The following is a 23675-nucleotide window of genomic DNA, read 5'->3' as shown; positions in this document are numbered from 1 at the left end:
CTCAGGATTTATCCTGAGATCCTGTACCTCAGATTGTAGAACCTTTGTCAGTGTCAGCCATGTGGATGAGTCACAGCCGTTGCTTGGCCAATGTGCTCTCTGTGAAAGCCTGAGAGAATGTTTTCTCTCCATGTTTACACACATTTCTAATATGGATTTTTTTTGCAAACATGCATCTGTTTATTTAATTCTTATTTCACCTTTATAATCATTTATACAAGCCTTTCACGATTTTTAGAAGTCTGTTTACCCGCCCGTGCTTGCAGTGCCCAGCACTCCCGTTCCCTGTGTGGAGGGGGGTGGGGTGGGGTGCACACGACACAGCCCCCTTCCTCTCTGCACCCCGCCCCTCCCCCGTCTCTCCTTCGCTTTTCCATTGGAGAGAGATGTGCCTCTCTATCTCCTTTTACCTATCTTTCTTTTTTTTTTCAGTTTTTTTTTTTTATAGGTACAAACCTCTTTTTTTTTTTTTAAGTCAACAGAAAATGGAAATATACTTTTTAAATAAATTGTAAGTCAAAGATACAGTATAAATCTTAGAACAAAAATTAAGATTAAGCAATATTTAGAAATTTAAATGTTTCAAAACAATTGAACTAAGAAAAAGTTTTCATGATAGCAAAGATGTACTAAGAGTAAAACATATGATAAATACTGGAATGGCAAATAAATGACCAGCACTTCTAACAGTTTGAGGATAGGATATCGCACAAAGTTCTAGTGTGTTGTGGACATGCATAATGACCGTGATAGTTACTGGTGGCTAGGCGTCACTTGTGGAACTGAGCTACAGCTATTTCTTTGAAATCCACTCTGTAGACTCAGGTGGAATCATGACCCATAGGGTGGAAGAGAAGTCCATTTGTAGACTGTGCTGATGAAAATTTTCTGCTGCTGAACACCAAAGAATAACTGAAAGACTACTACTGTATACCTCTTATTCTCCTCTGTTTGTTTGCCCTATTTGGTGGGTTCTTTCCATTCTCATTCATGAGGCTGTGATCAATTTGCCCCCTCTCTAGAACATCATTTAGTAGTCTGTGCAGGCTTGGCTTTGTCATTATGAAATTCTTTAGTTGTTCTTTGTCATGGAAATATTTCACTTCTCCATTATATTTGAAAGAGAGTTTTGCAGGATATATCAGTCTGGGTTGGAATTTGTTTTCTTGCAAGACTTGAAGTACTTTGCTCCATGCTCTTCTTGACTTGATGGTTGTGAAGAAAAATCTGCCGTTATTCTGATGGGTTTTCCTTTAAATGTGATCTGTTTCTTTTCTTTTTTTTTTTTTTTTTTTTTTTTTTTTTTTTTTTTTTTTTTTTAGCAGCTTTTAGTATACTGTTCCTATGCTGAATTTCTGGAATCTTGATTATTATATGTCTGGGTGTGGGTCCTGAGTTCAATCCCTGGTAAGGCAAAAGAAAAAAAAAGAAAGATCTTTTGGCCTGTAAGCTTGTGTTGAAAACTCTGCTGTAATAAAAGTAACTTTTTGCTTTTCTCTGGCACTTTCTAAGATTCTGTCTTTATGTTGGACTTCTGAGAGTTTGACTGTGATGCATCATAGGGAGCTTCTTTCCTCTTTTTAGTTATTTGGTGTTCAATAAGCTTTGCTTACTGTATGTTGAATTCTTTCCCCATACTTGGAAAGAGTTCTGCTAAGATTTTTATAAACAGATTTTAAAAATTCTATCCTCTAATATCTAACTCCCATTTAACCTTAGGCTAGAGGTTTCTTTTATCTTTGGTTTTCTTGGGCTGCCGCAGCATGTGGTGCCAGGGATCAAACTGTCGTCTTTGCGCTTGCCTAAGCTTGACTAAGCAGGTGTGTTAGCTGGCTGAGCTATCTCGCCCACATTGAGGCTAGTTTTCTTAGCATCATCAAGTAGCTGTTTAATTTTTTTTGCTTTTTATGCTTAAGCTTTTTCTGATTATGTCATGATGTGAGGCCACTATGTCCTTGATTTCTTTATCATCATCATCGTTGTCGTTGTCATCATCATTATCATTTATCTTTTTGAGACAGGGTTTCCCTGTGCAGTTTGGGCTGGCTTTGAACGCACTATATAGCCCAGGCTGTTCTTGAACTCAGAGATCCTCTTGCCTCAGACTCCCAGGTGCTAGGATTTCAGGCATGTACCACCATGCCTAGCTTTCCTTGATTTCTAAAATCCTATCTTCACATTAGTCATTGGTACTGCTTATGATTTCAATTGAATTATTTATTGGTGGGGTTTCTATTTGACACCTTTTCTTTGAGTCTGTTTCTTAGGTAAATTTATCTCATGTTTGGATCATTTTGGCCAGCTTTTCCTTTTCTTTTTTCTTTTTTTTTTAGTTTTAGCATTTCTCTTTCAAAGAATTTATTTTACGCCTATTATGCCACATAGCATTTCTCAAACACTGACATATAGCCTATTAAGATGAAGCAAAGATGAAAAAAAAAGCTTGTCTTACTAGAAACAAAGATAACAGGGGGCCAGAGAGATAGCTCAGCAGTCTAAAGCGCCTGTTTAGGCAAGGTTAGGCAGGCACAGAGAACCGTGGTTTGATCCCCCAACACCACATGCCATGCCAGCCCCACCCTAAGGGAGAGCTGAGCTGCCCCCCCCCAAAAAAAAAGAAACAAAGATACACCATCACTTATAATCTTCAAACATTATTGCACTTTTAACTTCCATTTGACAAAACATTCATGTATCAGTAGACTACTTAACAAATAATAACTTTAAGCAGATGAACTGTTCTAAATTGTTTATTGGGTTATGAATTTGCAAACATCCATATTATTATCAGTAACAGTGGAGCTGGAGTGTATTGCGCCAACCTACACATCAAGAACCACCAATAGTGTGGAACGTGTGGCCCTTTCCAAGGCCACAACTCTTGTGACCTGCAGATGTCAGCTCAGGCATCTCCTTGTGCTTATGGACTGGTTTGGTGATCCATTGGATTTCAGGATTTTCTTTTTTTTTTTGTATTTTTTATTAAGGGTCTACAGGGACTCACTACATAGATTGAACTCATAGTGATCCACCTTTGTTCAGCTTCCCAAAGAGCTGGAATTATAGGTGTGCACCACCATGCTCAGTCTCAATAGCCATCTCAGTGGGCCCCGGAGGTGGGGCTGGCAGGGCAGGCCAGAGATTGAACCTTGGCTTCTGCCTCTGCCTTAGCAGGTGCTTTAATCTGCTGAGCTATTTGGCCGGCCCTCAGGATTTCTTCTAATGGCTTTGTAGAATAGATCAGTAAGGATAACCTCAAAGAATTTGTGTGTGGGATCTTCACCAACCCAGTAAGAATTTAGAACTCTCAGAGCCCCACAGTGGCATCCAGGTTGCTCCTAAGCGACAGACTGAAGGCTTTGTGCAAACTTGAGCTGGTTAATGCCGTGATGGACAGGCTTGCCGTAAGTTGCTCCTTTAGGAACTGGACATTTGCAGCCACTATGGCACACACGAATCCTTTGTATGACATACCCTTTCTTGGTCTTGTATCCCAGTCTTAGAGCTTTGTCTGGCCAGATGGGGTGAGGATCCCTGTGGAGCGCTGAGAGCTAGTGGTACTGCCAGTAGTGGACCTGCAGTAAAAGTGCATCACATCAGACTGCCTCTTCCTTCACAGATCCTGGATGTACTTGTACACACCCATCTTGGCTTTCCTGATGGTTGCCACCAGATAAAAAGTTCCTTGCCTTTTTGTGACAGGGTGTCTCGCTCTGCAGTTCAGGCTGGCCTTAAGCTCACTTTGTAGCCCAGGCTGGTCTCAAATTCTCAAGGATCCTCCTGCCTCAGCCTCTCAAGTGCTGGGATTACAGGTGTGCTCCACATTCCAGTTTTTTAGTTTGTTTCTCGGAAAATCAAACTGATCAGTTTGTTTGTAAGTTCCACTGTCTTTAGTGTTATGTCCTCTGAGCTCAGTAAATTCTTTGCTTTATCTTTAATTATTTCATGCAACGCAGCAATCTGCTGTTTGCTTTCCTTTTCATTAGTGCCCTTTGGAAGAGTTGGAAGCCTTTGGAGGCATTTTGTTGTTTTTTTTTTTTTTCATGTTCCTATTTATTAATTGATTTAATTATGCTAAAGGTTGAGGTAAAATCAAATGAAAAGAGTTTTTCTTGGTATGAATGTCTCTTTAATTTCTGTTTTCCTATGATATGTTCTTGCTTTATTTATCAAGAGGTACTGTTCTTACTAACTCAGCCTATTCAATATATTTTTTGTTTTATTTTTTAAGTAGTTAATACAGGGTCTCACGATACAGATCAGACTTGTAGTGATCCTCCTGTTTTTAGCCTCCCAAGTGCTGTGATTACAGGCGCATGCCACCATGCCCAGTCTCAATCCCAGTCTCTGCACACCCTAGGGGTGGGGCCAGCATGGCCCTCCAGGGATCATATCCTGGTTTAGTCTGCTGAGCTGGATCCTGTTGTAGTTTGGGGTCTTGCAAAGGGAAACAGTACAATACAAGACATTTGATTATAAGATTATTTTTATAATAGTCACTCAAAGTTCATATACAAAAAGGATGCAGGATGGGACCAGGGTTCCATTCCAGTCTCACATGCCACGCCAGCCCTTCCCTTGGGGCATGCTGAGCCGGCAACTGAGTCCAGGCATGGTGGCCCATGCCTGTAATTGCAGTGCTGGGGAGGCTGTAAACAGGAGGATCAGTATGAGTCTGAGCTGTGTAGTGAGACCCTGTACAAAACACATAAAATAGAAAAAGGGCAGGGGAGTGCAGGAAATCTGTCCACACACTAAAGACCAAAGAATCCAGCTGAGGGCCTGGGTCCCATGGCAGTGTCCTGTACGAGTTCAGCCAAAGGCCTAGAGCCCATAACGGTACCCCCCATGAGTCCAGCTGGAGGCCTAGAGCCCATGACAATTTCTCATGCAGGCTTGTTTCCTGGATTTGCCCTGGGAAGGCCCAAAGGTCAGTGGTGGAAACTGGAACGTGTATACCAGCGAGATGAAGGATTGTTGTAGCAGACAAGGGATCAGTACTGAAGCCAGGAAGCAATGCTCAAAATAAGAACGAGGGCTACCCTGAGAAGTACCACAGGCATCCTAAGCGACAGTATATCTTAAACTCTGCCAGTGATGAGAACAATCAAGCTACAGCAGCCCCACGAAAACCAACAGCTTCCAGCAGCTTCACTAACAGCCTCTCTTCTTTAGTTCTGCCCCATGCTGCTGGCAGAGTCCTCAGGTGTGCTTCTCACACCCAGAACCATACTGGTTCAGTTCAGCTGGGTGTTACAAGTTGACTACCAGTTGGATACACCACAGATCCTGTGATTGGAGACAGTTTCTACTGGATATACCAACACCAAAAGAACCAACAGTATACATTGTTCAAGAATTTTAAAACTTGTTTGGGTAATTTCATCCTTTTATCTGTAACTCTTCCATACCACAGTTTGCGCTGATGTAGTTATCTAGAGTGTGGTAAATGCAGGAAAAGAGAGACAAAGATAAATGGATGGGATTATGTCAGTGGGAAGAGAAAGAGGTAAGAGAAATGTCATTAGGTAAAAAGTATAAGGTCAGCTGGTGTGATGTCTGGTGTCTCTAGACAGAGCACTGAGGAGGCTGAGCCAAGAGGATTGCCGCGAGAGCTCAAGTCGAGCATAGGCTACACAGTTTAAGGCCAACATGATCTACATAGCAAGACCCTGTTTCAAAAACAAAATAAAAAATAGGTCATACTCTGTTGGAATTATTTCTGTAGCTTTAATAAAGGGTTAGTATTGAGGTTTGAAAGTGTGTTGGTATAGGAGGTATGCCGATAAATGGAAATACAGAGTTTGAGGAGTGGTATAAGATTATCAGAACCTTTTAATATATTTGTAGGTAGGTTTTTTTTTTTTTCTTCAATCTTCTAAGCCCAGTTTTTGAAGGATTATCCTCACATGACCTTGAGTGGTAATGTTTAATTTGTAGCACTAGTTGGTTCTTATTCTCTAATGCATTTATGCAGGCTTCTGTTATATTTATGCCATTAGATAAGTGGAGAAGAAGAGGGAGAAGGTACAGAGGTGAGATAGAGAGGAGAAAAAGAATAGGGAGAAGTAAAAAATTAGAAGAGAAGGCTGGGTGTGGTGGTATACAACTGTAATCCCATTACTTGGGAGTGAGGTAGGAGTTTTTTTTTTTTTTTTTTTTGAGACAGGATTTCACTATGCATTTCTTTTTTTTGTCCGCTGAGGCATTTTATTTGTATGTTTTACATCCTTAGAAAAAGAATCTCAGGATTTTTCCTCCTGTGTGTTTTTGTTGTGCTTCTTCATGATCCATGATGCCAGCTGAGGTTGCCAATAAGGTGAAGCCAAACTGACGAAATGGGAGCAGGTTATTCTGCCATTTTTCCAGGTCTTTCAGCTGTACATCAAACCTGGGGCTGAGCACGCCACAGTTGTTTAAGCTGCCTGTGAGGTTGACAACAATTTTTCTAGCCCTGTGATCATCAGTGATTTCAAATTCACCAGTGTAACCATGCTTCATCATCACAGAAGCTGGACAATTGACTTTAGAGAACGGTCTAATGAGGACCTGGCGTTTGCCTCTTTTTTCAGCATTGTAAATGCTCTTGAGAGCATTAGTCAGGACATTCATGCTCACCATTATGGTGGCATGGAAAGATGGCAGAAAGAGCTCACTATATAGTTTGGGTTGGCCCTGTGCTCACTTTTGTAGCTCCCAAGCTGGTCTCAAACTCATAGTGATCTGCCTGGCTCAATCTCCTGAGTGCTGGGATTATGTGTGCACCCATGCCTGGTTCCAGCACCTCACAGTGGGCACCCGTATCCAGGGCCTTGATGGCGTGCCCAGGCACACGGGGGCTGAGACCATATGGCATGTGGGGCTGGGGATTGAACTTGGGTCCTTGTGCTTGCCATATAGGTGTTTATGCCTCTGAGCTATTGTCATGAGTTTGAGGCCAGCCTCAATTACATACCAAGATGCTGTCTCAAAACAAAACAAACAAAAAGAGAAAGGACAGGGGCTAATTGAGAGCAGGTAAAAGGGGAAAACCTTGAAGAATAAAGTATCGTAATCAAACAATACCAATAAAGAAGCAAGAACTAGAAGAAGGAGAAGTTAAAAATTAACAAAGAAAACAAAAAACAATCTAGGTGACCCAGATCAAATGAAGAAGCAAGGAAACAACTAAAAATAGAAATAAAAATAAAAACCTTCAGAGAGTTGTTATACCAGTAACCCAGAGCATCCACACAGCTCCCTTTACACTGCAGTCACAGTCTGTGGGCCAGTCAGTTTACCTGTGTGTTTCTTATCCAAAGCTATGAGGGCTGTTGCTCTCACCACCATCTGCAGGCTTCCATGGGTCCAATTTCCTTAATCTGTTGGGGGTGGAGCTAACCACTGTAAATTTCTTCATGTCTTCCCTCCCCAGGCTTTTTTTCCCACCCCCAGTATTCTGCCAGTGGTCACTGGCCCAGGCGACATTTACCATCTCTGTCCACTGACATCTGCCTGTCTCAGCCCTACCTACAAAACCTAGTGCTGCCCCTTTGCCAATGTAGGGTGGTGGTAGGCAGGACCTTCTACCTTCTCTGACCTTTCCAGTGTTTGGAGAAACAATAAGAAAGTGTCAGGCTGGGAAGACAGCTCAGCTGTCTAAGTGCCTGCCTGGCAAGCGCAAGAACCTGGATTTGATCCCCAGTACCACATGACATGCCACTGTGCCAGCCACCAAAACCAGGCATGGTGGTACACGCCTGTAATCCCAGTGCTGTGGAGGCTGAGACAAGAGGATCACTACCAGTCTGATCTGCATAGTGAGACCCTATGTCAAATAATACATAAAAGATTAAAAACAGTAATAAAGTTTATATTGTTATAGCTCTGCCAAGTCACTCCCTGACCTGGGTGCTAGTGTCTCCTTTCACAGATCTCCCCCTGTACTGTTTTGCATATTTGTTGTAGGCTGAGTTTTCATGCCTTCTGCTGTCCCCAGCTAGGATGTCCTAGGTATGCCCTGTGGGAGCTTGCTGGCAATTGTTAGTAGTGTGCGGAATGTTCCCCAAATAGTACTCCCACTGTGTGTTGGAATAACAATTTCTTTTTTTCTGTGTCAAGCCTTTCTTCCCCTAGTCCCATGGTTCATTTGTGCTAGAGTGCTATTGTTCATAAATGGGTACATAGCAATTAGTTCTACCTCATTCTGGTTTCAGCTTCTTTAAATCCCTTGGTTGCACATCTCACTTACCATGCCCTGTCAGGCAGTAGTAGTAATTCAGTGGGCCAGGCCATCAGCAGAGGGCCAGATCCTGTCTCAGTCCAGTCGTCCCTCCAGGATGCCTGCTTTCAAGTGGAGACTGGGGTTCCATGATTCAGGAGTGGTCTGATTTCCTATCACAGGCATCTAAATACTGGGTTTTAGTCTGGCTAGATTTTTTTCCCCATTTATCCTCCTATATCAGACTTTATCTTTTACATCTACATCAGGATATCTGCTTTTCTTCAGTACCAATAGAGACACCCGTGCTTTCACACTGTGAGTGGTCATCTTCTCTCTTACTACTAAAAAATTTTGTTATTTTTCTTGGTTTGATTTTTTTTTTTTTTTTTTTTTTTTGTTTTTAGTACAGGATGTAGAGGGTTTCACCGTGTAGACTGGACTCATAGTTATTCTCTTGTTTTCAGCCTCCCAAGCTCTTGGATTACAGGCACACACCACAATACCCAGTCTCAATCTCTGGGTGCACCTTGGGGCTGGGGCCAGCACAGCATGCTGGGGGTCGAACCCTGGCCACTGCGCTCTGCCTAAGCAGGCACTTTAGTCTGCTGAGCTATCTGGCTGGCCCTCATGTTTTGATTTTTGATTTGTGTGGAGTTTCTTTCTGCTGCTTTTGGATTAGTTCATTAGATCAGTTTTTCAACTCTTAACTCATTTCTTTTTTTTTTTTTTTTAAATTTTTTTTTTTTGTGTGTGTGTGTGTGTGTGTGTGGCCATCTCAGCCCACCAGGGGGGGGGGCTGGCTGGCATGTGGTGCTGGGGGATTGAACCGCGGTCCTTGTGCTTTGCTAAGCTTGTTCTAAGTAGGTGCTTTAGACCACTGAGCCATCTCACCAGCCCCTTAACTCATTTCTTACTATGTGTTTGGTAATATGTCTTGGAGCCAGGAAAGATAAGTATGCTACAATCCCTGTCTTGAGACTTTCCAGATCACTAGTAGGAATAGGGGAAAGGAAAGATAGCAAAGAGTAAAGTGTTCTAATACACAGGGTCTGAATTCCAATGTATAGCATTTGGGTTTGGAAGACATTTACGCAAACTTGGCTAAAAGGTAGTACAACATGGACCTATGCCTAGGTTCCCTAATGCCTCTCAGCCTGTGTTGCTTACTTCTTAAATGGGGTAGGGCCCCTAGGTAGTGTCAGTGGGAGGAGAAACGAGGAAATGCGTGGCATCCTGTGCAGGTAAGTACTTAACAAGTGACAGCTGTGGTATAAAACATTATTAATCAGAATAATGTGAGAACTTAAAAGAGCATGAACATACACTGTAAATAGTTTATACTTTTATCAATTATATATAAGTGGATAATTGGTAATTTTATGATAAAAGAAGGCTGTATATATAAGTCTGGGTGTAAAATGGTTTATTTTATGTACTGTTTTAGGTGCCAAAGCAGCCAGATTCACAGCCTAGTTCTGATAACCTACATCGCCAAGGTGAATGTGGGAAAAAGCAAGTGTCTTACAGAACGGATATTGTTGGTGGTGTGCCCATCATTACTCCAACTCAGGTAATTCTTTTTTGAGGGTCTCATGTTGTATTGATTTTTGCATTTTCACCCCAACTAAAATATTACATCTTTTTTACATTAATAAAATAACTCAATTACGATAAAACCTATCATTACTATTCCAAAACTGTATGCTTACTATAAAAAAAATGAAATGGCATTTAGTACTTTTCTTGTTTCTTGAAGCCTTCTCCTGTGTACTCCATACTCACCCCAGAAGTGGAGATATGAGTTGTATATTGGACTTTGTAAATCACGAACATTTTCCTGGGCATCAGATAATATTCTAAGCAATTTTTCTTGACTACATAGTAGTTCTGCCCATGGATTTTTTACATAATTTTCAAGTCCAATATGGAGTTCTCTTTTCTTTTCCCCCACAAGAACAGCTTTGTCACAATATAGAGCTCTTTTTCTTGTTTTCTTCCCTTGTTCTGATGAACTCTTTTTTTTTTTTTTAATGGAACCAGGGATTGAACTCAGGCCCTTGCACTTGCCAAGCAAGTGCTTATTCTACTGAGCCATCTTCCCAGCCCCTGATGAACTTCTTACAGTTTAAAATTTATTTTCTAAAGGATAAATTCGTAGGAATAAAATTACTGAATCACAGTTTGTAAATATTTATAATTTTTTAAGACTGATCTTACAACAACCTGGACTAGGTGAGCTAAACAAAGGATTGAAATTTTTCTTAATTGTGCCACAAAAGTGTGATATGCTAAAGAGAATTAGGAAAAATACAAATTTGTAAAACAGCTTTTATGACAGAACTTCCATATGAGTTTAAGTTTCTTGTGTTTCTATTGAGAGAGTAAGTTTTTTAAGTGTTACTTATTGTTAGTGTGGGGCTTTTTTTTATGTTTTTGTCTTTTGAACTTAAAAAATTTTGATACTTTATAACGCCTTCAAATCAAATATATTTCAGGTCTTTTGTCAGTAGAGGGTTATTAAAAGAAAAAAAAATCATTCAACATTATTTAGTTATTGAGTGCTTTCTTTGTGCTTAGAAAAGGGTATATCAGTGAACAAAAATCCCTGCTCTTTTGGCAGTTTGCAGTTGTTACCAAAGTTGAATAAAAATAGAATTGTGTATGTATTTAGTGTTTCAAAAAGAAATGGTTTTAACCTCTAGTTATAGCTAAACTAAGCTACTTTTGTGTTATTATTTACATTGACATTTTGTGCTAGATTGTTTGCTTGTAATTGTATTAAGATAATGTAATAGTTTGTATTTGTAGCTAATTTGGATTCTATTTGAAATGCCATTTTTAAAAAAAATGCCATTTGCAGTCTGAGATAGCTCAGTGGGCTAAAGTGCCTGCTTAGACAAGTTTAAGCAAGCACAAGAACTGTGGTTCAATCCCTGGCACCACACACCATGCCAGCCCTTGTCTCCAGGGCAAGGTGAGCTGGGCAGAGTCTGGGCATAGTGGTGCACACTTGTAATCCCAGTGCTGGGGAGGCTGAAAATGAGTCCAAGCTGCATAGTGAGACCCTGTAACAACCAAATACATTAAAAATAAAATAAAATAAAAACAAAAATAATTAAAAATGCCAATTAATTGTTTGTTTTACTATTTTACAGTATAATTTTTAAAAAATATAAACTAGTATTTATGAGAGCATTTAGACATGTTCTATCAAGAAAATGTTAAATAAATGCTATTTGCATTATAAATTTATTCAGTAAATATTGAGTAAGTAATGAGTTTTATGTTAGCATTACATGTATCAGTACAGGGCTGGGGAGATTATTCAGTGGTCCAAGCACTTACTTACAAGCATGAGGGCCCGGGTTCAATCCCTGGTACTGCATACTATGCAGGCCACTGAAACTGGGTGTGGTTAGGCATGCCTGTAATCCCAGTGCTGGGAGGCTGAGATAGGAAGATCGCTATGAGTCTGAGCTGTTTAGTGAAACCCTGTACCAAATAAATTACAAAAAAAAAAAAAAAAAAAAGAAAGAAAAGAAGTGTTAAGTATATAGTGTTGTAACTTATCTAAATGTGGAACAGATTAAAATTCCTCAAAATATATATGACAGGATAAATCTTTGACTTATTTATGAGTTTCTATATTTAATGTCATAAATAGGAAGCCAGTGCTTTGAGGAAAATGAAATCCTGGGTATAGCTTTTAAAAAACAGTTGGGGGGGGGGGGGCTGGTGAGATGGCTCAGTGGTCTAAAGCGCCTACTTAGAACAAGCTTAGCAAAGCACAGGGACCGCAGTTCAATCCCCCAGCACCACATGCCAGCCAGCCCCGCCCCCTGGTGGGCTGAGCTGGCCACACACACATAAATAAACCCGCCCCCTGGTGGGCTGAGCTGGCCACACACACATAAAAAAAAAAAAAATAAAAAAAAAAAAAAGTTGGGGGGGGGAGTGCCTGGCCTTAGCTCAGTTCTTTTTTTTTTTTTTAATAAATATTTATTTATTTATTTATTTAGTGTGTGTGTGTGTGTGTGTGTGGCCAGCTCAGCCCACCAGGGGGCGGGGCTGGCTGGCATGTGGTGCTGGGGGATTGAACCGTGGTCCCTGTGCTTTGCTAAGCTTGTTCCAAGTAGGTGCTTTAGACCACTGAGCCATCTCGCCAGCCCCAACTTAGCTCAGTTCTTTAAGTGGCTGCTTCCACAAAGCTGTCAGCCTCAGGTTGCTGTAGTTCAATCCCCACAACACTCCAGCCAGCCAAACCACCCCTGAGGGCATTTGGAGAAAAAAAAAAATCCTTAAAAAACAGTTGGTTTTACATATAAAACTTAAAACTGCAACACTCTAGGAAAAACCATAGGAGAACATTTATTTATTTATTTATGGAACCGGCTATTGAACACAGGCTCTTGAGCTTGCCAGGCAAGCACTTATTCTACTGAGCTAACTCCTCAGCCCGATAGGAGAAAATTTTTGAGATCTATGACAAGGCAATGTTTTTAGGATTTAGTATAGTCTTTAAATCCTGGCATAGACTTGGAATAGTCAAAAGCATATTCCATAAGGGAAAAGATGAGTAAATTGAACCTGATCAAATTTTAAAATTTTGCCTTATAAAGGGAGTATGTTCCAAAAATAAAAAGCTACACACTGGGAAGAAAATAGCCTTAGCCCTTAGCCAGCAGAGTGCACAGAAGGCTTGTATCAAGACCTTACAAAGAACTCTCTAAACTCAGCAGTTCAAAAGACAAAAATCCCAGCTGTAAAGTGGGAAACATTCATGAGCAGACATTTAGAAGCACAACAGGAAACAGTATAGGGATTAGTAAAAAGATGGTTACTGTCAGTAACCAGTAAGGAAACACACTTTGAGACCACAATGAGATACCGTATTTGTCAAAATGGGTAAAATAAAAATTGATGTCACTATGAATGCTAACAAGAATGAGGAAAAATTGGATCTCTCCATTGATGTGAGAATGTTGGTGTTTTATGAAAGTAATTTTACATTTGCTAGACAACTCAGCATTTACACCCATAGCCATTTATCCTGAAGAAGTGGATGACCCAGATAACTACTCTGAAGGTAGCAATATGCAATGTATTAATTATTTTTACTCTCCTATTAATGTGTGTTTTGAAATTATTTTATCTGTCTATTTATCTATATCTTGGCATTGTGGCACATACCTGTAATCCCAGCACTTAGGAGGCTGAAATAGGAGGATTATTAGGTGTTTGAGGCCAGTCTGGGCTACACAGTGAGTTCAAGGCCTTCCTGAACTGCATGGCAATTCTCAAAAGAGCAAGAAGAAAAAATGATTATGTTTACAGAAAAATCTGTACATGAATGTTCATAGTAGCTTTATTCCTAAAAGCCAAGAGCTAGAAACAACTCACGTACTCTTTTTTTTTTTTTTTAATTTAAAGAGAAAAAACACTGAAAACAGTGATAGAGTAACTCAAACCAAGATAGAGTAACTATGGTTAGTACATTGCTTATTGTTATCTTCAAAGTAGTTGCTCAGATTACAAGACATAGGCCTAAAAAAGTGGATACAATGATATAAGGACAAGCCTTCTTTTCCGTGAACTAATAGAAATTAGTAGTATAGCTATCTTAACTATCATGTGTGTGTGTGTGTGTATATATGTGTGTGTGTATATATATATATACATACACACACACTTTTACTTATTTCCCCCGTTCAGTTTCTCTTTCCTTTTCAACAGTTCCTTCCCATTTCCCAATATCGATTGTGCATTTATGCCTTTATTTACTCTTTCAGCTTCTCACACTGGGGAGACAATTTGATGTTTACACATGTGAGACTGATCTCACATACTTGTTAGTTGGTGAGGTTGGTCAAATAAGTGTAGTTTACAGCATGAAGTATAGCAATAAAAAAGAATGAAGTATTGACTCAAGAAACAAACTGAAGGAATCTGCACAGAATTATGCTAAGAAGAACCAATCCCAAAATAATACCTTACGGGTATTGCCACTTATATTTTCAAAATATCAGAATTATAGAGAACAAATTAGTGGTTGTGCTGGATTAAGGGTAGAATCTCTGAAAGAGTAACACAAAGAAACCTTGTGGTGAACAATTCCAATCCCAGTTGTAATCCAATCTGTGCATGTGATAAAGTTACTTAGAACTGTGTTTGTGCAATACACAAATGAGTGTGTATAATACTGGTGCATTCTGAATAAGATTTGTGATATACTGGTATCAGTTACTTTGTCTTAGTAATATAGTCTATATATACTTTATATGTAGTCTTTCCTGCTGGGTAAGGGTACATAGGTCCTCCTGTGGTCCTCTGCTTTTTTTATTTTTTACTATTCATAATTTTCTTTTTTTTTTTTTTAATTTTATTTATTTGTGTGTGTGTGTGTGTGTGTGTGTGTGTGGCCAGCTCAGCCGACCAGGGGGCGGGGCTGGCTGGCATGTGGTGCTGGGGGATTGAACAGCTGTCCCTGTGCTTTTGCTTAGCTTAGCTTGTTCTAAGTAGGCGCTTTAGACCACTGAGCCATCTCACCAGCCCCATAATTTTCTTTGAATCTGTGTAATTATTTTGAAATTAAAAAATTCCTTCCCCCTAAAAGTACTAGTGCCAGGACTTTTATATAACCTCGGAAATAGAAATTTGTGCTTTGATCAATAGGAAAGTTATTATTATTATCTCAGACTGGGGGCTTGATGGTTGGCTCAGTTGTTTAAGTGCCTGCCTGGGCAAACCCAGTCAGGCTTGTGGGACTGTGGTTCGATCTCCAGCTCCACATGCCACACCATACCTGCACTTACGGAAGCCTGAGCCAGCCCCCCCCCCCAAAAAAAAAAAATCCTCAGATTAATTAGAAAACTCTTTACTGCAAAATGTATGTTCCTCCTAGACTTGAAATTGTACTACAAAGCTACTATGATAAAATCATCATGCTGGGCCAGCCAAATAGCTCAGAGGATTAAAGCTACCTGTAGGCAGGGGCAGGGCCAGGGGCCAGGGGTTCAATCCCCAGGCCTGCTGTGCCAGCCCCACCCCTGGAGTGGGATAAGATGGCAATTGAGACTGGGTGTGGTGGTACGCGTTCCTGTAACCCCAGCTCTTGGAAGGCTGTAAACAGGCAGATCACTATGAGTTTGATCTAGTAGTGAGACCCCGAACACCCTGTTTGGGGTCTACTTACATGAAATACCAAAAGAAAAAAAGGAAAAATCATCATGTTATTGGCAGAAAACCAGACCTGATGATCAGTGGAACAAAATAGAAGATGTAGATGCAACCTCAAACACATTTAGCCATCTTTTTTTTTTTTTTTTTCTTTTCCGGAACCAGGGATTGAACTCAGTCCTTTGCACTTGCCAGGGAAGCACTTATTCCACTGAGCCATCTCCCTGGCCCTTAGCCATCTTATCTTTAAAAAAATTTTTAATATAATTCTAAAAATATTATTTATTTATTTGGTACAGTGTCTCACTATGCAGCTCAGCCTTGTAGTGATCCTCCTGTCTCAGCCTCCCCAGTTTTGGGATTACAGGTTGTGCCACCATGCCCATTTTCGGTAGGTGGCACAGTGTGCCCAGAGGTCTCGGGCCGGTGTAGCATGTGGTACCAGGGATTGAACCAAAGTCCTTGTGCTTGCCAGGCAGGTTCCTAGACTGCTGAGCTATCTCCCAGCGCTGGCCACCATATCTTTGACAAAGGAACCCAACATATTTGGTGGAAAACAGATAGGTTCTTTAATAAATAGTTCTGGAAAAACTAGCTTTCCACATGCCAAGCACTAAAATTAGACCCATGTCTATCACCAGGTACTAATCTAAAGTCAAAATGGATCAAAGATCTAAATATTAATATAGAAACACTAAATTTACTGGAAGAGAAAATAGGTAGAAATCTTGAAGACATAGGAATAGACAGAGACTTCATGAACAAAACCCAGATAGCAAAGGATATATTAGAATCAACAAGTGGGATTTCACCTTATTAAAAAGGCTTTTGCACAGCAAAAGAAGTTGTCAACAGAGTGAAATGACAACCCAAAGAATGGGAAAAAGTTTCAGCCAGTCGTCCCTCATCTACAGCATATAAAGAATTGAAGGAAAAAACAAAACAAAAAACCTCCAGATTTGAAGACCCAATCAAAAAATGGCCATTTGAGATGAATAAATACTTATCAGAAGAAGAAATACAAATGACAAATACATGAAAGTGTTCAACATCACTGGGTCATTTGAGAGATGCAAATTAAAACACTGAGATTCTGTCTCACTCCAGAAAGAATGGCTTGCATCAAGAAATCAACTCATAACAAATGCTGGTGTGGCTATGGGGGAAAAGAGTCTCTTCTCCTCTGTTGATGAGTGTAGACTGGCATACGCACTGTAGAAATCAGTGTGGAGATTCCTCAGAAAACTAGGATTAGAGGCCCATTTGACCCAGCTATTCCCCTTCTTGGCATCTTCCTGGAAGAATTAAAAACATCTACAGTGACATATGCACACCATGTTTAATAGCCACACAATTTATAATAGCTAAATCCTAAAAATAGCTCAAGTGCGTATCTACTGAGGGATGGATAAAAGAAGATTTAAAAATATATATGTATATAATGGAGTACTACTCAGCCATAAGGAAGGGTAAGCTGAAGACTTTTGTAGGTAAATGGATGCAACTTGAAACCTTACTCATAAGTGAAATAAATCAGACCCACATGTTATAAACATAGTATGTTCTCATTAGTGTGCAAAAGTGAACAGGTAAATAAGATCCAAAATCTACAATAGGTAGTGTGAATTGGGAAGAAATACTTCAGAAGAAAAGACAAACTGATGGGGAAAGGAAGGAAGGGAAAAAGAAAAAACATATATACAGAAGATAGTTAAGATAGTTATATAGCTAATTTCTTTTAGTTTATTGAAAGGTTTGTGGTAATATTGTTTGGACAAGACTTCATGCCTGTTATATGCTGAATAACTACTACCAAGATAGTACTATGCAGTGCATTAATTATTATTCTCTTACTAGCCTGTTTTGAAACTTTTTTTTATTGGGAGTTTTTTTCCTCTTTAAAAATAAATCCGTGAAAAAATAAAAATAAAAATAAATCAATGTTCTGAGTACAATGAAATTGTAGGGTTTTCTTGGACGTAACATGGAAGTATGCTTTGAAGCTAAGTAAGCAAGAGAAACACTTATTTATTTTATTTCATTTTAGAAAGAAGAAGTAAATGAAGTTGGTGAAAGTACTGACAAAAATCATTTGAAAAGGTCACAAAGCCATCTTCCTTATTTTACTCCTAAACCACCTCCAGACAGTGCAGTTATCAAAGCTGGATATTGTGTGAAACAAGGAGCAGTGGTGAGTAGCTCAACAGACTGTGTAAAGTAATAAAAAATGAGGCTGCACGAGCAACTCCCAAGTTATTCAGATAGTTTGCCTTATTTCATAAAAGACTGAAAGTGAGGATTGTCAGGCTAGGACATCAGGCGAGCAGGGAGTATTCTGTATTTATAATGCAGTGCTATTATTTCCTTGGTCTGCGGCCAGCTGGGTAAGTTAACACCTGTTTACACTGACCTTCAGTTTAGATGAGCCTTTCTAACAGCTTAAATTTATTCCTGAATGTTCTTCTTTTGATTCTCTATGTAGGAATGGGTGAGGGTAAAAGCTCCTGTAAGATGGTGGCATCTTGAGGCTGAAGGAGTGAGTGCTGGGGTTGGCCTGACCTCAGTGGAAGTCTCTATGGGCTTGGGCTACTTAACCTCCCAGACTGCCAGTTTCTTTTCTAAGGAAAACCTTTTGTAATAATTATGATCTTGAGTATTGTTTGGAAAGATGTAAACAAGGAAGTTGTAGCCCATAGCACCAAACCTGTTACTGAGGAAAATCTGTTACAGGTGAGCCCAAATAATCCACAAAGCTCTGTAATGGAAGATTTCTGCAAAAACAAGTAAATTTATCAGTATTTCCAAAGAGCCAGGTGCTTTTCTAAATTTACTTTGTTTGTGTGAACTAAATCTTTAGAATTTCATGAAAAAATAATTTTTTAAAGTTTTGAAAGTAACAGGAAAAAATGTCTAGGGATACAAAGGTATTTAAAACTTTATTGTGAGTTCTGCTTGACTGCTCATCCCTTTCTAGCAACTAATCCCCTTGGTCAGATCAGGGAACGTTCTTCCAGCTCTGTTTGACCTTTTGTTGGGCTCAAGAAATGAAGGCAAGGACCAGAGTTCTCTCGTTGTACAGTTTCTATAACTGGAGTCATTTCTCACTCACTATGGTACTTGGTGCCTGTTAATTAGGGCTTTGAAGGAAACAATTCTTCCTCTTTGTTTTTCTCTTATACCCAGTGTCAGTCACGTAGAGAGATTTTAGAGCACACACTAGAAGTATATTTCATTGACAAAAATGTCACTTTACTAAGTATTTATTGCTTCACCACTATGCATAAAGTACCTGTAGAAGGATTTATGCTTTTTAAAGATGGAAAAAACTAATGTGGTATAATATTTCCTGTACTTGCTCTTTAGTTAGGGTTGGGGGGAAAGAGAGGTTTCTTTTTGTTTTTATTTTTTTACTTTTAGACTATTACAAGTATGAACTATCATAACACCATTAACAAAACCTAGAAGCCAGCCATTACAAGTTGAACCAGGGGTTCATGGCCTGGGAAGCAAACGAGAGATGAGCTTTCATTTAAACCTAGGAGAGAGCCATGAAGCTGTTGGTAATGCACATTTCTGATTGAGTGTTCATATCAGAGTGATTAATTGGTTTGACATTTGACATTCTTAGACACCAAAGCCTTATTTCTGTGTTCATTTCTGTTAGATGAAAAACTGGAAGAGAAGATATTTTCAGTTGGATGAAAACACAATAGGCTACTTCAAATCTGAACTGGTATGTTGCTACATCGAAAGAGTTGCTTTACAAATGCTTGAGAAGTGTTTCATTCTGCTGAGGTATCATTTTATGCTGTCGAGTTATGAGGATTGAGTTTACTTTGTTGTGGTGCTTTTAAATAGAAGCATTTTCTTTAAAAAGGTAGTATCTTTTTTTATTTTTATTTTTTTGTGAGACATTCTTTTTATTAATGAAGTTTAACTTATAGAAGTGACAGATGACACACAAAAATGGCCAGACAAGTATGACTATAAAACAATCCAGAGAACAAGTATAGGCACAGAGAAGGCATCTCTCCACAGAAGCACAGGTAACAGGGAGACAAAAGCAGGGCTCACCCACAGCTGCAACAGCAAAGTCACATGAGCTCTCTGAGCGCTCTTCATGAGTTCCCCTTATGTGACAAGAGGATGGCAACAAGAGCATAGTGTGTGAGATGGGGACTTCCAAATCCAGACTTGGAACAAGCCTTGATCTGAAGCCAGCACTGCAAAATCTTGGCACAAAGCAGCAGGACAGGTTGATAAAAGCAAGTCTCTTCAGAGATCTTTGAATCAGGAACGCTGGTTCCAGATTTTAAACCAATAGTTTATTTTTAATAAAAGGCTTTTATATAAAAAAACTGCTCTCAGAGCTTTTGGACCCTCATGAGCATCACTATATTTTTTACCAACTGCTTTGGTGTCTAGACATGCCCCCAGAAGCTCATGCACTCATGGGGCGGGCTTCTACATTTTGTGATTGATGCATGCGTCAAGCTGGGGTTATGGATGTGAGTGCTGCGTCCACCCTGGCGACGGAGCCTGCATGGGAGAGGCTTGTTTGCCACTCCTCCCACTTTTTTTTGTTGCTTTGCTCTCTTCCAAAGCCATGAAATTTTTGCCATTACCACAAGGTAGTATCTTCTAAGATACATTCTACCTTAAAAGATCTAAAATTATCAGTCCCTTCCCATCAACAGATTTTCTTTAGAGGGGACACTGGAGAAATTAGCATACACATCTTTATTGTCAACATTTAACCCTTTGTATGTGTCTTTTTCTCCCTGCCTTAACATCTTCTTTTCCTATTTAATTGACTTTTAAAAAAATGTTTAAAAATCTTAATTAATTTGGTACAGGGTCTTACTACACAGCTCAGACTCATAGTGCTTCTCCTGTCTCGGTCTCCCCAGTGCTGGGATTACAGGCATGCACCACTACACCTGATTTTGGTGGCCTGCATGGCATGCAGTACTGGGGATCAAACCTGAATCGTTGTGCTTGCCAGGCAGGTGCTTAGACTGTCAAGCTGTCTCCTCGGCCCCGGATTGACTCTTAATTTTTCATATAAGCTGTTTTTGTCCTGTCTGAACATAGAATAGAAAAATTGAGATTCCCTGTCTCACTTGTTTGAGTAGTAGCATCCTTATGTAAAGTGTTTGGTTACCTGAGTCCTGCAATAGGTTGTTGCATAAATTAATACAGGTCTATACCTGTTCTTGTATGAAACAGTTGAGAAGGGGAGCCAAGTACCTTATTTGAATGAAGGCACCACAGCAACACTTTAATAAGGCCCGTATCCATACTGTCCAGTCCATTGCCTACATGTGGCTTTTGAGTGCTGAAAATGTGGTTAGTACGACTGAGAACCTATTTCATTTTTAAAGTTAATATTGAGTTTATTTCATCTTCATTAAGTTAAATTTACATAAACATGCATAGCTAGTAATTACTATATTGGAATGTGTAGCTCCAGAAAATAGGGAAAGGAATATTTCAGATTTATCTCAGATGTCAACTGTCCTGAGAGGTTTTGCCAGGGCAAAACAGTAGGAAGAACCAATGTGTCGTAGGCAGAGCTCATGCAGAGTGAGAAGATTAGCTCAGCGTGGAATGGGGAAAAGAAGGCACAGTCATGGGGAGGAGACTGATGACAGAGATGGAGAATGTTTGCAAACTACATATTGATAAAGTTTTACTGTATTGGATACTTGAAGCCAAATTTCCTGATGTCAAAAAATAATGAGGAAAAGGAGAAAGTTTTGGTATTAGATTGGTGTGTTACTTAGCTTTATGTCTGTATCTGAACTAAACAATCTAAAGGAGGAAAGGTTTATTTTGCCTCACAGTTCTAGAGATTTGGCTTCATCACTTTTATGCCTGTGGTCAGTCATAAACATAGTGGAATGGAATGGTAGAGCAGAGCTGCTCACCTTGTGGCAGCTAGGAGGCAGAACAGGTGAGGGAGGTAGACACAAAGGGACCAGGAATCAGACAGCGCCCCAAGTCACTTTCCTATGAGTCACTCATTTCAGCTAGGGCTCACCTCCTCTGTCTAGAACTTGCCAATAATGCCATCAAATTATGACCTCATCTTGGGTCAATCCATTAATAAAGTTAGAACCCTCATGATCCAGTCATTTGAGAGAGAACAACTGCAACTAGGCCTTCAACGCAATGAGATTTGAGGGGGATGTTTTAGATAATCATCATAACAGTTGGAATTTGATGTGTTGATGTACTTAACATACACAGGTAGATGTAGATACAAATGTGCCTTAAGAAAAATTTTCATTTTCCACTAAGAGAAAACTGAATTTCATAGACACAAACTTCATAGATGTAGCAGATTCCAGAGCCAGGACAAGAGATATAAATGTACAATGAGCCTAGGATGTCTTGTGTTGGAAAGCAAGGACATACACAGGAATGATAGGGACAGGTGAAAAGACCCCAAAGTCACTTTGGAAACATTTATTCCTTGCCAAATTTGGGACACTTAAGAGCATCCAAGCATCAAGATAAAAAATGATGGTAATAAATTGTAACCACTTAATAAAGAAGGAATCCATGAGCCCATACAGACATAAATAACTATATTATGAATGAGTGTATGTCTGTATGTTGAAGAATGAGATATTTATATAGTTGAGGAATACCTACCTACAAAATAGATTAAGTACACAAGAAAGAGTAACATTGGAGTTAAGAATGCCTGGCAGATACTTCAATCAAATAATTCAAATGAACTTCTTCAGTGGTGGCAGGATTGCAGTCACCACCTGACAGAGTAGTGTGAGAAAAACACAGCATCAGTTCTGAGAGTCCTGCCGAAGGTACATAGTCTGAATCTAATTATGAGGAAACATCAGACACACCCAAATGAAGGATGCTATATAAAATAACTCCTTGTAGCCTTTCAAAGAGTCAAAATTATGTAAGTCAAGAAAAGAATTGGGAATTGCTCCATAGTAAAGGAGAAACAGGATCATAAACAGGTAGTTTGTGATTCTGAAATTACAATTTTTGTTCTAACAAAAGACACTGGGGTCAGCTACCTGACTTTAGAAGTTAAAATGTTTTCTTGTAGGAAATGCACAAAGGTGTTCAGTGATACTCCGGACTAGGGCAGCAACTCACCCTAAAATGGCTCAGGAAAATCAAATTTTGTGCTATATTTTCAACCTTTCCATAAATTCATGATAGTTTCAAAAATTTAAGAAGTGCTAGTTGTGGTGGTGCGTGTTTGTAATCCCAGCACCCAGAGGCTGAGGCAGGAGGATCTCTACAGTTTCAAGGCCTACCTGAGCTACAAAGGACAGGTGGAAAGACCCCAAAGTCACTTTGAAAACATTTTTCCTTCCAAATTTGGGACACATAAGAGCATCCAAAGCATGAAAATTAAAAATGATGGTAATAGATTGTAGCCACTGAATAAAATAGGAATCCATGAGACATAAGTGATTCAGTTCAGTGTAGTTCAGGACAGCCCAAACTACAAAACATGACCCTGTCTAAAAAATAAAACAAAAACAATAGAAAAAAGAAATAGGAAAATAAGGGGTAGAAAAATGAAGACATGAATTGATAGTTTATTTTAAAAGAAATTAAAATGGTTTGTAAAAATGATAATCAACATCACTCATAAATAGAGAAATATAAATTAAAACTACTGACAGGTCTTCTCATCTTCATGAATACTGTGGCTGAATGAAGAGACTCCTTTCCTGTAAAAGCTTCTATAAGTGTCCTTATGGAAGAAAAGGAGCTAGGGCTCCTTGGAGAAATAACTGATTTCAAAGCTGGGACAGGTAAGGTACAAGCTGAACCCAGAAAATCTAGCTGTGCCTAAAAATAAGTCCCTCAGCTACTATTCCAATAATAGTTTTAGGCTGGAATCTTCAATGTTTGATAAAAATTAATGGGCAAAATTATGTTGAGTAATTGAGAGTATTACATAGGATCTGAGTATTCCTCACAAAGTACTTAACTCTTACAAAAGAAAAGAGTAGTTTTATAGTAATTGGCAACATTAATGTTAAGCAACATACCAGGTAACACATGAGTAATGGACCAAACCTCTGTTGTGTACAACCTAGTGATGATGCCTTAGGAACATGCTGTGGGGCTGGTGAGATGGCTCAGTGGTCTAAAGCACCTACTTAAAACAAGCTTAGCAAAGCACAGGGACCGCGGTTCGATCCTCCAGCACCACATGCCAGCCAGCCCCGCCCCTTGGTGGGCTGAGCTGGACACACACACACACACACACACACACACACACACACAAATAAATTTT

General features: G+C 39.5%; 1 protein-coding gene and 1 pseudogene across 5 annotated transcripts in view; one reads left to right on the top strand and one right to left on the bottom strand.

The window, feature by feature from the left end:
- Nucleotides 1-23675, top strand: part of Plekha1 (pleckstrin homology domain containing A1) — a 111458-nt gene that overhangs the window by 78551 nt on the left and 9232 nt on the right. For all 5 annotated transcript variants that reach the window (XM_004625602.2, XM_023708935.1, XM_023708933.1 and 2 more), the window contains exons 6-8: nt 9648-9773; nt 17427-17570; nt 19044-19112. In XM_004625602.2, the coding sequence (XP_004625659.1) occupies nt 9648-9773; nt 17427-17570; nt 19044-19112 (339 nt within the window). The remainder of the gene's footprint in view (nt 1-9647; nt 9774-17426; nt 17571-19043; nt 19113-23675) is intronic.
- LOC101589852 lies at nt 6232-6621 on the bottom strand (annotated as a pseudogene).

Source organism: Octodon degus, unplaced genomic scaffold, assembly GCF_000260255.1.
Source record: "Octodon degus isolate 3935 unplaced genomic scaffold, OctDeg1.0 scaffold00010, whole genome shotgun sequence".
Taxonomy (NCBI): Eukaryota; Metazoa; Chordata; class Mammalia; order Rodentia; family Octodontidae; genus Octodon; species Octodon degus.
The sequence above is the reverse complement of the archived record's forward strand: the minus strand, read 5'-3'. Positions and strand labels throughout refer to the sequence as shown.